Below are 14223 nucleotides of genomic sequence, written 5' to 3'. Positions count from 1 at the left end.
TCTTCTTGGCAATTGACAAGTTTTTTTGAAACACAGAAGATAGTTTCTTTATTTTGGCATTTCATATTTATGCATTTACTGACTTACAGCCCAGTTTTTTATCTGAATGATTCATAACATGCTCACGTCTGTACATAGCTGGTACACAAAATTATATGTCATATCAGAAGGAAAAAATTTCTATTCTTTCCCCATCCCCAGAGAAAGATGCTACATTCAATCTGATGGAGTTTGTTACCTTGGTTAGTTTCTTTACCCAATCAGCCTCAGACCTTGCTAGGACTCAATCCAGCAAAGCTTTTAGCACGTGTTTAAGTTTAAGCATGTGTTTAACTTCCCTTGATTAAAGTTAAAAACATACTTAAGTGCTTTGCTGAACTGGGGTTTCTCTGAAGTAAGGTATGTGGGATGCCAGCCAGTTTCTTTTCGTAGTTGTGATCGATTCTACACAAGTCCACAGATTTTTTCTCAATGTATTTCACATCATTGATATTGACTATGGATTAGAGGATACTTACTTCCATATCAATGATTTGCAAACATGCAAACACACATGAAGAAAACTTTTGCTTATCTGTAAATTTGTAACAATCTGAGAGGGAAGTAAAACACAGAGAAAAATACCACTGCGCATATTTCTTAGCCTGAAAGGCCTTCTAGGATTTTCCAGTCATAACTCCTTTTCATAAGTAACCTGCCAGTGATGATCACTCAAGGTGACTTTTTGTAATCCATGTAACATTTAAAAACAACTGTCAATCTCTTTAGTTCCTATGAAGGCAGTCAAAGCAAAGCAGACAGCATCACCTGACACTGAAAGATCAAATGCTACTTGATTTGAACAGAACTACTTGATAGAGTTGTTCTGGGGTGGCTTCTCCTGGTGCAGTCACTGTAGTACAATTAATGGAGCTGACTTCTTTCACCCTGTGTAGTTGCAGTTACCATTTGGGGCAAACTGTTTCACAGATCATTTTGCTCCAGCTCAGACTTGAGATATCAAGCTAAACTGGATGAGGCATCTAAGTTACCCATAAAGTAAAGGAGGAATCAAAAATAAGAAGAAATATCACCCATTTGCCCCAAAAGGAGAAGAAAGGGTACTGAGGCATTTTGTTCCTCAAAAGGCTATAATGCTTCCAATCTATGGAAAACATCCCAGGGAAAGAAATGGAATCTTAAATAATACTGAAGCCCGTGTTTCTCCAGACCACGTGAAAGAAGAAAATAATAGTGAAATGGCTTTGAATTGCTCAAGAAAGGGCATCTACAGTGGTAATGATGGGAAGTTAGCCTAGAGAGCAATGTAAGCCACACTTGCACAAACACACAGCATTTCCTCAGTTTAATACTGAGAGCAAATAAGAAATCAAGAACAGCTCTTCTGCTTTTGTATTCTCAAGCAAAGTATTTGTGAAAATTATTATTTAACATGGTAGGGATGTCTGTGAGCCTTGTCCTTTTGTTTCATTTGTCCAGTTTAAATGCAAATAATTGCGGTATCACATTAGTATCATTTTGTTAAACATCATTGCCTTTTGACCTCTCTCAACACTGTTTTCTTTTCTGAAAATCATTAATCTTATACTGGGAAAAGCAGTGGTCTGTTATAACTCCCTGCTTTTCTCTCAGCTTTCCAGCTGTGACATAATTTTGAGCAGGCACTGAAAAAGTGGAGCAAGACCTTATACTGGCTTTGAATAAAAGGAAATGAAGACATGTTAGTCACATCTATGCAAAATAAGAAAGAAAGGAATACACCAAGCATCCCAGTGAAACATTTTTTTTGTCCTTGAAACCTGTTGTTTAAAGGTAAAATCCCACATCAAATTACACCGACTTGAATTCTCCCAGGTGCATAAAATGCTTCAACTTCAGATTTTAACCTGCCTAATTTGGTGCTGAAGATGGCCCTGGAGGTAGGCAGGTGAGAATACCAAAACTGATACTGTCTAAGCAAGCCTGAAAACAGATTTTTTTTTCCCCTAAATTCCAACCCATCTTTCCATTAATTTAGCTCTCTTCTTGCCAAAGATTATTTTTTCTGGCCATTTCAATTGATGCTAACCATGTAAATCCTTTAGGAATTAATGGAAGAGAGACTTATGTGTTGCCAGACCACAGATGAGCTCATAGCCCCACAAGGAAATTAATTAATAAGGAAAGACTGAGCTGCATTAGTTTCAGTCAATTTGCACATTCCAGGGATCACTAGTAAAGTAACTGTTGTCATAATATTTTTTCTTTTAATATTAAAAAGTATTCAGACCACACAACTGAACCCTGCCCTACAGAATCTTCAAAATTCTGTGCTACAGGATGTGCATCTGTAATTCCATTCACTTGTCTGCTAGACACATGTGCATTACAGGGCATAATTTGGCCCATCATTATGTTTTCCTAACATAAATTAACATTTTTCCCAAGCTTCCAAGCCAAACACAACAATAACGATTGCCAGTATCTCTACAGTAAGATCTAAATATAAACTCAGGGTCTATAAGATGCTTACCATAGTGTTGCAATTTGGATCAATACTGAAGGCTGAAGAAGCAGTGTGCATTTTGGAGAGCTGCCCATCATTCTTTTCCTTGCTTAGAACATCATAAATGGGGCTTGGAGGTTTTTGATCATGCAGAATTTTTTTCGGCTGGCTTTCCAGGCGTTGTGGGGCATAATTAACTACTTCAAAAGCCCCAGCATCAGAGTTAAACTTCATTGGCTGGGCAAAAGTCTACAAAAGAAGTTAGGAAAGTTTATGGTACTGTAATAAGGCAACTGTCATTTAACAAATTACTCTTTATCATATAGAGGCATACTACAGAATAGAAAATTGCATTATGAGGCTTCTTTCTCTTCAGGCCTGAAATAGTAATTTTTCTACATTCTTGTTTTTGCTGTATAGCTTTCCAAAGCATTCCTACCTTTTTATTTCAGTAATGCTTAATTGTCAAGAATTGAATTCATTGTAGATCACAGACCATTCTTTTTCACATGTAAATAATTGATTCAGTACATGAGGTATAGAATATATAATTAACTGTGACTTTAGTAACTGTCCTACAGAGAAGTATTCACCTACAGGATCAGATCTACAGTACTATTCTCCCATTTGTTATAATCAACAATCAAGGCATGAAAATATTAGCAATGAAACTGACCTTTTAAATGTGAGATTCATTTGAGGAGGATGAATCTGAAGATTTTCATATGTAGGAAAGGTTTGTCACTATAGTGTTACTTGTAGGTCAAACAACTACCAAAACCCATATCCTGTAGCAAATTTTATTGTACATCACTAGTTCAATCAAATACTGTATAATAGATGAGATGAACTGAACTCCAATTTTGGCCATGCAAATGTGACTTTTGTCAACTCACAAAACCCCACTGCATGTGTACACACTAAAACAGAGCCATCTTTCATCTTTTGAGCTCTGGGATCAGGTATTTCCCTGAAAGACTATCTTTCAAATTCTCTTACTTGAAATGAAGAGGAAAAATATGGACGGATTTTACAGAAGTCATAGAGAATACCCATGACAGCTATGAATAGGAGATTCTATAGAACTTATGCGCATTATATACTCTATATTATAGAGTATATAAGCACCTCTGCACTCAGCTGGATGACATGGCATGTTGTATTTAGGTACTCAGGAAACTATGGCCACACCTAAATCCAGTGCCAAAACTTATTTTGGCTTTGTTCCAGACAGGATACCACCTGGTGTTTGCACAGTTGTCGTTCTCCTGCATTTAATAAGAATATTTTATTTGTTCAAGTACTGTATTTTTAATTTCCTTGAACTTTTTCATATATCACATATATGCACACAGACGTAACTCATATACATTCTAAATATGTTAAATACATGCTACATCTAACATAGAAATATACTACAGAACAATTTGATTCTTCTTCACACCTGTATAAGCCCAAAGTAATGATATCAGTGTCACCTCTTTTGTTTCTTCTGTTTGAAGCCCCCTTGTTGATCAATGTCTTGTAGAGCAATGCCCAGAATTGAACTGTGTGGCTGCAATATGTTTTTTCAACATTCCCTACTTATCCCATAATGTCTCACTGTAGAGGCTCAGCCTGGCAAAGCACACAGCATGTGAGAACTTTAAGTGTACGATGACATCAGACCGTCACTGCTCAGGGCCATGCACTGAATTGCAGGAGTCTGTTCAGTTACCTAACTTCAGCTGAAATCATGGATTGGTTTTTGTTCTCTGACACCTTCTGCCTCTTTTGGCATTAATTTTCTCCAGGGCACTCAGCAGGTTTTAGTGCTTTTTTTTCCAGATGTACTGAACAGCATCTAACAAACCTTTCATGTGCAGTAGATTTCCCTACATGCAGACCTCCTCCCAGTTTGCTATGTGCACACTTCATTTACTTTCAAACTTAATTTGTGCTGCTACCAGCTTTTAAGTGACTAACTGTGCAACCTTAGTAGCCTTAAAATGTTTTCTTCCTTATATATTCTTTCATGTTTTAAATAAAGAAACTAAAGAAAGTACACTAAGAAACAAAGTACTTCAGTCTCTTAGGATTTGAAATCCTCTTGCTTGTGGAAAAAAAGCAAACAAAATGCAAATTTCATAATAAAAGGCTTTCTGACTAGACATGATGATGTTGTTTTAGTTTCATATTTTTCAAATTGAAAGCTAAGCAAATACAGTGTTAGTTTAGCACATATATCTACTTTTATTTAATAATTTGTAACATACTCTAGATTTAGGATTTTTTGATACTTATTCTATTTAGCTCAACAGAAAACTGTTGCAATTTTAATGTAGTGAAATGGATGCTAGTGACAATTTTTAAAATGTAAAGTGTGTTGCTGTTTTGGGGTGCGGTCTGACTACCAATCATTTATAAGACAAATATACTAATGGAGCAAAAGAACATGCACTGATGGGATAGGAAGATTTAGACTTCATACACCACATACTTGACTGAAAAAGGGGGTTCTAGTTCAGACTTTTGGGGTTTGGATGTAGTTACTCATCCCCAGGGACATCAAAAGGCAGCATACTTCTTCTATCAGTCAGAGAGTAGCCAGTAGACTTGACTCTAGTAAGGATGCATCTGGAATGCTGCTCCAGTTGTGGGTCCCTTGTACAAGAAGGATATTCACATATTTGATCAAGTCCATCAGAAGACCACAAGACTGTCAGAGGCTGGAGCACTCACCCCTGAGGGAGAAGCTCTAGGAGAACTAGCAGCAGCCTTAGTGTATTTACAAGAAGATGGCTGAAAAGATAAAGCCAGGCTTTTTATGGAGGGGTATGGTGGGAGGACAAGAGAGCACTTGTCATACACTGAAACAACAGAGATCTCAGCTGGATTATAAGAAAAAAGGTGATTTGGGGATGATTAGCACTGGAATAGGCTGTCCAGAGAGGAATCAGCTGTTGGAGGTTTTCAAGACAAACTGCAGAAAGTGCCAAGCAACCTGGAGTCAGTACTAAAGCACTGACCTTGCTTTGAGAAGGAAGCCACATACAGACCTCCTCAAAGTCTCTTCTAGGCAGTAATCTATGATTCTGTATGAATCAGAAGTTCCCAAAAGAGCATCTCTCTATCTCTCAAGCTATCATACAAAAGCATTTTAGAATAATTTAAATCTTTCTGGAGAAGCTTGTTTACTCAAAAAATCTAGACTGATAAATCAGAATGTTTTTATAAGCATAATAAAAGAAGAGATAATTCCTAATCTTCTTAACCTATCACCACCACAAAAATAAAAGTGACAATGTTATGAGAAAAATAAAATGGGAACACACAAAAAACCACCCCCAGAATCTGATTTTTTGTAGGAAACATTTTCCCTTCACACAGGAGAGAGGATCAGTCAATCCATTTTCCTTTCAGTATGTGAAGAGCTTTGGGGCAAAACATTCAATCTAACCACTCTCACACATTACATTAGCCACAAAAAAAAAATGCACCAAGAAACTCTTCAGTACCCTTTAGCAAACTTAAAACCTTTCCATTGGAAGTCAAGTACCTAAAATCCTGTAACACTTCTCAGGACAATGAGAGAGGTTTATGGCACCACCAATATTCCATCCTTGCAATAATGAGGAATCTCTTCAGTGAAGACGCCTATGCTAAGGAGTGGATCATAGTCTACACTACAAAGGAAAGGGGGAAAATTATCCATGCCAATCTAATATACTAAGAAATGTCTTTCTTACCCCACATTTGGCAAGTGCTTTTGGCTTTTTACAGACAAGTAAAATACACTAACCAAAGATTAAGTGTTTTAATTCTCTTTAGTTTGAGCCAATTTTTGATGCTTTGAAGATGGCAAGGGAAATCTCCAGAGAAATTATACCTCAAGATGTTAAGAAAAAATAAATCAGGTTTGGAAAGAGCCTTGAAGCTTGGGGTTCATTGTCAATGCAGCACAATAAATAAGATAAAGGACTCGAGAATACCAACAAATAAGAAGTCTACAGACTTTGCAAATGGTTTCACTTGCAGGAAATTCTCCTCCCAAAGCCAGTATGACCAATGTAACTCAGTGTAGTAATCTCAGCTTCAGAAAAAAATCTCTGAGCAAATAGCAAAAAGCTGTTTTCAGAATGTGGTGCAGCAATACTATTAAATAAATAAACAATTGCATGTACTTTTTTGACAGCAAAGAAATTTCTTAGCTGTCAAATGCACATTGAATATGGTTTTCAGCTGAAAAATAAACAGAATACATAATTCTGAAACCTGAAGTTATACACTTAACTGAAGGGAAGACAAATTTCTCTCAGTCCTCCCATAGCAGAAACCAAAACAGCATCCATCATCATGTTGCCAGGATATCAGACATATAAATCTCACTGTTCTCTGTCTTAACAGTTTTCAGATACACTCAACTTCGGATACAATTAGGAAATGTGTAAATATGCTCACATCCCAGACCCAAATAATGTAGTTTGATCCCAAGAGAAACAAAATGACCACAGCTTGGCTGCTTCTTAGGTTAAGGGTGGGAGTGAATAGAGATCTCATCCAGGAGCATAGCCAAAACTTCCTTAAGAAGGGTATATGTATATCATAAATAATGTCAGTGAGTCCACACCAGAAAAGAATTTGAGCAGCTCTATGAAGTATCTGGAAAAATTCACACTACACATGGTCAATGAAAAATCTCCCACTGACTTTAATGAGTCCAGAATTTCCCTTCTGTTGATGAGTAAGACAAAAGACATAATCACATATCACAATCTATGATGTACTCTAAAGAACATTTAGAGTAAACATACTATTAATAAGGAATGTAGTCAGGAATGCTTTGTTTGCTTCCTTCAATGTCAAAGATATGATGCAAGTTTTAGTGTTGGGTAAGTCTCAACATAACATGCAGGTAGGGCCTTACTTCTGTCAAAGCCTTTCTAAGGGAGATTATATTGGCAACTGCAGCCTCCCTCCTCCCACCTGGAAAAGACAAGAGGAAACTAATGAGCATGCACTGATGCCTTGAATTGATTATTTGATGCATGGAATTATTCAAAGTTATCTTCAAAGCAGTGAAGAGCCTGAACTGTGCTGCAGAGTGGATTGCTTTTTTGATTTCTGCCCTTTCTGTAATCTGTGACTCAGATCAAGCAAGATTTTCTTTGTGACAGCACTAGGTTCTCAGGACTTTCTTCTTCAGAAAGGCCAACTGGCCTAAGCTTTGTTACTTGGGCTTTAATTTTTTTCAGAATCATCACCTGCACCAAATGCTGGACCCCAGACTACCTGGAGGAGAGCTTTTACAATGAGAACAATGTTCAAAAGAAATATTCTTCAAATCTAAAGTTGATCAAATTATGGCCACTTAGAAGATTTCTGCTGCAAGGGAAACCAACAACCAGGGACTCACTACCAAATTGTCATCTCCTGAATGTGCATCAATTGAGGCACAAGGTAGCACTTTTGTCTCTAGTGCAACTCCCTGAGGTTGCAAAGAGGAGGAGTGTGCCTTCCTCAGGATCACGGGTAACTGGAAAATGACAGGTAAGACCCAGCATGGACTTGGGATGTAATGAGTAGCAAGCAGCTTGTAGAGTGCAGGAGAAACAAGTTGACATTACTGTGCTTGCCTTCAACACTGAGCTGGATGGCAATTTCTGATTCCTGAATTTCCATTCCTGACTAAACATATCCTTGGATGTTTTTAGTACATGGATCAGAGATTCAAATTCTAGCCTGAACTCCTAGAAATGGAAATGTGTCCAGGCCAATGTTTCTCTTAAATCTTTCATTTTACATTAGTTACTAAGGAAGGTGTAACTCGTTTGTGTGTCATGTAATTGGTTTCTGCTACTGTGAAATCACCGCACTACTGGCAGCAAGTGCCCTCCTGAGGTTTTTTGCATTATGTGTTTCAGAAATACTTTCTGTAAATTACACTTTATTACAGTATATAGCTCTTTGGAGTACCTAGATATTTATGTCAGATTACATTGAATGTCACTATAACAAGAGGATCACTTAAGGGATACACTGTAAATCAAAGGAAAAAAAAACATTAAAAACCTGCTGCTGTTATAGCAAGTCCCCAGTAATACAATTTTCCATATGCTAATGGTGCATTATAAATCAATGCAGAAGCAGTCCCGCAGAATAAGCATATGCTCCCCCTCATTTCTTGTATCAAGTCTCACAATATTTTCAGTTTAACTTGTTGCCTAACTACTAGCACACCTGGGTAATGCTGTTCCCAGGCAACAGTGTATAAGCACAACAAGAATAAAGCAATGGAAATTTCAATGCACTGTTTTAGTAGAAGCCTTCTGAGAAGGAGAGGGTAATCAGGAATGTAAGGTATTCAAACCACAGAACTCAAGGCATTAATAGAACTTAATCCTGAAGAGGATAAATCCTTAGGAAAAGATCAAAGAGAAAATAAAACCAATTATGAGAACATTACAGTTAAAAATAGCTAATAGAGCATCTGTTTTCATGAAGATATGTAAATATGTGGAAGAGAGACCATGCGTCATCTTAGAAACCTACCAAGATTACCAGCATAAACCAGTGTTTACTCAGGAGTGACTGTGAACTCTTTTCTGTGGGCTTCCAGAGATGTCAGGAGTGCCTGGACAATTGCTGCAGTTCAGAGCTGCTGAGCTGTGCCAGGACTGTGGGCTGAGGAGCCCTCTGAGGCCAAGGAGAATTTTGACCTCTAACAGATGTCCTGAAATTTGTGTATGTCCAAGGAGATTGAGAGACTAAAAAGGCTGAACTTCTTACCCACTCCATCCTCTGCAATTTGGGTAAAACTTGAAGCATTGCTTCCAAATAAGCAGCAAAGGCATGGAGGATGGTACTCCTGTGCTAAGAACAATCTAGTACATAGAAGAAGGCTGGGTTTAAAACCTAAGTACTTGGGCTTGGATTTAGGCAGATATCCTAAGGCAGCTGTGGGGCAGGGGCTGGGGGAGTTGAGGTGTTGGGGAAAGGGAAAAAGCCAGCCCTCTTACCACATGATTTGTTCCATCTGTGTCTCTCTAGCTTTGTATACTCTTCAGAATCTTGCAGTGTGGTGAAAGCATGTAAAGACTGAGCTCCTGAAAGAAGTCAGTATCGATGCTGTGCACAAAACTCACACTGACATGGAGTTAATACCTCCAAGGTTCTATTTTAGGATTAAAATTTGGAATGAGGAGCCCATTCTACCATCCTTAGTAGTACAATTTCCATGCGGTGTACATTTACACAAATCTATGATGTGGCTTAGAGAGACAGCTATGTCTGGTTCAATTAAGTAAGCCAAATCATTCAGTTATGAATCACAACTGAACTTATTTCATTAGTGACCTCACCAAGCCACTTTGTAGCTCCTTTGAGGTCCAAGGAGCATCAAGAAATATTCTGCTCTCTCCTAATGCTGGCAGTGGTTCCTGCCAAGCAAGCTGTAGAATGGATACATGTTCTTGTAGTGTAGCCTGTTGGACTGCAGTGCCTTAGGAGGGGGACAGGCTGCGGGAGCCACAAGTGACCCTGTGGAAAGGCCTGTGCCACCTGGCAAGGGACTTTGAGTGTAATGTGCCAGGGCCAAGACTACTAAGATGAAGTAGGATGAGGTTGCCACATTGAGGGAGCAGGACTGTACATGTGACTCTCAATAGAGTGTGGGGAGCCAGGTTAGTTGATAGGGAAAAGGAGCAAAATACAGGAGAACTGCTTAAATACAAGGTACTGGGTATGATGGTCTAACTGTAACTGGATCAGCACACAGAATACAGTGTAAGGCTGCATCCTTCTTGCTGCAGATGGGAGAGGAAGAGGAGGGAAGTGCTAACTTTGAAACCTTCCAAGCCATGAAGAGAAAGAGTTGTTTCTTAAGCTAAAATGTCAATTAATCACTGAATACATTGCCAGAAAACTGTAAAAGGACAAACATTTGTTATTTGTAACACTATAAGAGAAGTGGACACCTTTTAAAAAAGTATTTATGTGTCTTTTTCATTTCCTGTTCATATTATTTTAGTGCACTGTGATTTAAATACATAAATTATTAATTATATAAGTTTAAATACATAAATAACCTAGGGATCTTGGTGGACAACAAGTTGTCCATGAGCCAGCAGTCTCTATGGCCAAGAAGGCTTGGTGTAAATTAGGAAGAGGACTGCCAGCAGGTCAAGGGCTCTTCAGCACAATGGGAGACATTTGAGCAGTCCAGCAGAGAGCTACAAAAGTGATTAAGGGACTGGGGCACCTTTCTTATGAAGAAAGGCTGAGGGAGCTGGGCACATTCAGCCTCAAGAAGAGACAAATAAGAGGGGCCCTTATCAATGTCTATCAGTATCTGAAGGGAGGATGATGCCAAGCTCTGCTCAGTGGTGCTGAGCAATAGGACAAGAGACAACAAGCAGAGACTGATGCCCAAGAAGTTCCACCAGAACATAAGGAAGAACTTCTTTACTGTGGTGACTGAGCACTGGAACAGGCTGCCCAGAGGGGTGGTGGGGTCCCCCTCACTGGAGATATTCAAAAAACATCTGGATGTAAATCTGTGCCACGTGCTCTGGGATGACCCTGCTTGAGCAGGGAGGTTGGATCAGATGACCCACTGTGCTCCTTTCCAACATGACCCATTCTGTGATTCTGTAAACTAGTAAGAGAACATCTGCCCCCAGAAGTCCAGATAACTGGGCTATTCTTACTGATAATAACACTGAGCAGTAAGAGTTGCTACCATTAAAATGCAGATATATGGCAAAACATAAAATTTTCCAAGGTGGATTAAGTTACTCTTAATCTTAGTAAGGCTTTTCTTGTATTTTGCAAGGGATTTCTGTAAGGTACTTACCGGAAGACTTAAAAATTCATTAAAGAAATCCACAAGCATATCATCTGTGGCTAAGCATTCTTCCTATAGAGAGATAAAACCACAAAGCATGGCTTGTAATAATCTGCACTAATATTTAAATGCACTATTGCCTCAAACAATATTTTTTCTATGAGATATGACATGGAAGATTTTGCAAAATATTATTTCCCATTTTTGAGAATCTAGTCATTGCATCACTGTTATATTCTAGTCATTGCACACTGCTAAGGTCCTTAGCAATTTAAAATGCACACATGAAGGTAAATCCTTTACAAATGTATTTACAGATAAAGCCTTCATAAACCAAACAGCTTCTAGATGCTAAAACTTTTGAAAAAATGTGCATAAGCTACCAGTCCAGAAATTCCCCACATTGTACCTTTCTCTCTTGCACCTGGGAAGAAGGGAGTATAATATTTCACCAGGGCCACCTTCTGCTCTCACTCTGCTGCTTGGGGATATTTGGGGACTAAAAGGGAGTAAAATAACCTATAATTTGGCTCAGCAAGCAAGCAGTGTATGCCATACTTTGAATCTGACAGAACTGGAAAGCTTCCTGCTGTCCTAATCAGAAGTGAAGACTGCATCTACAGGTGTTTTTGTATCCTTTCTGATGCCTGCATTTTAAATCCTGCTAACATGACACAAAAATTGTATACTAGAAGTTGAATATTTTTGCTGTTGACAAATCCAAAAGTATGGCTCCAAGTCTTACTTTTACTGACTCAGTATCTCCACTATCCCCATTCCAATTCAACAGAGGGTAAAACTGGAACATTATTCCACTGGTCTTCAGATATGTGTTTTCAGTATAATGAAGACAAATAATATTTAATAGTTTAATTTTCCTGAACATTCTATGATTTCAGCCTTGCAAGGCTGAATACACAAATACATTAAACTTAAATTTAATGTATTTGCCAATGGCAGCAAAGGTGTTGCAACACAAATCTCTTTTCTCTTTCTGAAGTTGATAGCATTGAACTGTGCTAATGAGGAATAGCATTAAAGAGAGGTTATGCACAGGGTACAGGCAGGCAGTATCTTGATCCAAACCCCAGTGGTCTAACCTAAATGCAGATAGCTTGTGCTCAGATAAGGAAGAAATCTGAGATAGCATGCGTGACAAGTCAGGATTAGACCTGCTGGTGTTTGTCTGGCCCTAGTCTGCCAGCACTTACTCCTTAGCACTTGTGGTTGCTGTGGTGACTAATACAGTACAGGCAAGGTAGCCCAAGACCATTCCTGGAAAATGCTGCCAGTGCTGAAAGCAAAGCTTTCATGCCTTATTTGTATCACAGGCCCATGGGCCAAAGCAACTGCAGTGCCATGGACCTAGAGATGTTTGGGCACTGCTTAAATAGAGGAATGTACCAAAGTGTCTAAACCAGTTTGAAATTAACAGAGAATCCTCTTACTAATGTCAATAGGCAATCAAATCCAGAAATATCAATTCTGCAAGGTTAACACAATTAGGAAAGGAAATTAATTAGAAACAAGCTATAGTCAGGCTCATGTTTGGTTTGACACTGACAAAGATGAATCTCGAGATAGGACTAGATATGATAATACATGATGAAAATATGGTTTCAAATGACTTATTAAAAACAATTAATTTATTATTGGCTGAAGTATAAGCTCTTTAGGAATATGGAGGTAACATGTTTTTAATTTCCCAAGGATATAATCCTCTGTAGTCCCATAAAACAGCAAGAAATGGAAACACAGTGGTTGACTAATAGATAAAATGCTTATGATATTATCAATGTGTGCTTTATTGCTTACTGCATCTACATATTATATACTTTCCTTTGGTTTTTGGAGAGTTTTTTGTAGACAGCTTTATTTTCATTTAAAGTCAGTTGCACTTTCTTATGTGCACATTATAGGTTAGGGAGTTGCACGTACAATACTATAGCTTAGATTTTTGTGCCAGAAAGCATTTGGTTTCATTTCTTTCCATGCCATTTCTCCTGCAGCACAGTCTGAATTATGAGTAGAAAAAGCTGCCTTAGAATTGCAACTGAAGGTTAAGGTGTGCTAGAAATTGGTCCAAAACTTGCACTTTTGTTGGTTCTGTTTATGGCAATAAACACTATAAATAAAAAAAACAGTATCTAGAGATTCCCAAAAGCAATATCGACACATTTATACTTTAAAATACGTGGGAAGTGCCCAAAAAGCACTAAGTTACAAAGGCATCCAAAACAGGGAATAGGCAAACATCACCTGAGCTGTAACAGTAAACATGTCATTTCTTATGAGGTAACAGACAAATATATATACCTTTCAAACAAGAAGAAAAACATCAGGGAAATCCTACAATGAGCTATGAACAAAGGGCAAAAAAGGCAAAGTAAGGAAATAGTTAAACCTGTCATGTTGAATCTTCCAGTTGTTTGTTTCCTTCCTTCATCCTAATTAATTTTCATTTCCATCTTTATTCTCCATAGCCTTCTGTTACTTTTTTTTCTAATTATTTTCAAACTAAATATTCTGTCTGACAGAATTTTAAGAAATTGCTCATTAGTCTACACTTACAAAAAAAGAAATGGGAAAACAATGGTTTCCAAAATGGTTTTTTGCTTTTTTTGCTCCATTGCTGCATGATGAAAATAATGACCAAGCCTTATAAGCATACTTACTAACATTTCTTCTGTTATACACGGAGGTTCTGAAAAGAAGATATTAAATATCATATGTTACCCAAGCAGTACAGTTAATCTGGTTCAACTACAATACAACAAAAAGTAGTGAGGCATGACAACCCTCCTGGGTATTCTGAAATAAAATAACTTGGTCTGAAGAAATAAAATAAACTAAGAATATGCTGTAATGTTGATCCGTGCATGAAAAGATTAACTATCACAAGAATTATTTAAAT

General features: G+C 37.9%; 1 protein-coding gene across 5 annotated transcripts in view; it reads right to left on the bottom strand.

Annotated features, from left to right (window-relative positions):
* Nucleotides 1-14223, bottom strand: part of RGS22 (regulator of G protein signaling 22) — a 62755-nt gene that overhangs the window by 47935 nt on the left and 597 nt on the right. For 2 of the 5 annotated variants that reach the window (XM_071421501.1, XM_071421504.1), the window contains exons 2-4: nucleotides 13985-14013; nucleotides 11319-11381; nucleotides 2513-2734 (exon numbers count right to left, since the gene is read on the bottom strand). In XM_071421501.1, coding sequence (XP_071277602.1) covers nucleotides 2513-2734; nucleotides 11319-11381; nucleotides 13985-14013 — 314 coding nt within the window. Of the gene's footprint in view, nucleotides 1-2512; nucleotides 2735-11318; nucleotides 11382-13984; nucleotides 14014-14223 lie in introns of those variants that run through there. The other 3 variants (XM_071421500.1, XM_071421503.1, XM_071421505.1) reach the window with 2 other exon arrangements.

This window comes from Agelaius tricolor, unplaced genomic scaffold, assembly GCF_023055355.1.
Source record: "Agelaius tricolor isolate 1412-34295 unplaced genomic scaffold, bAgeTri1.0.p SCAF_2, whole genome shotgun sequence".
NCBI lineage: Eukaryota > Metazoa > Chordata > Aves > Passeriformes > Icteridae > Agelaius > Agelaius tricolor.
Note: the sequence above shows the minus strand (reverse complement) of the source record. Positions and strands in the feature narration are given on the sequence as shown.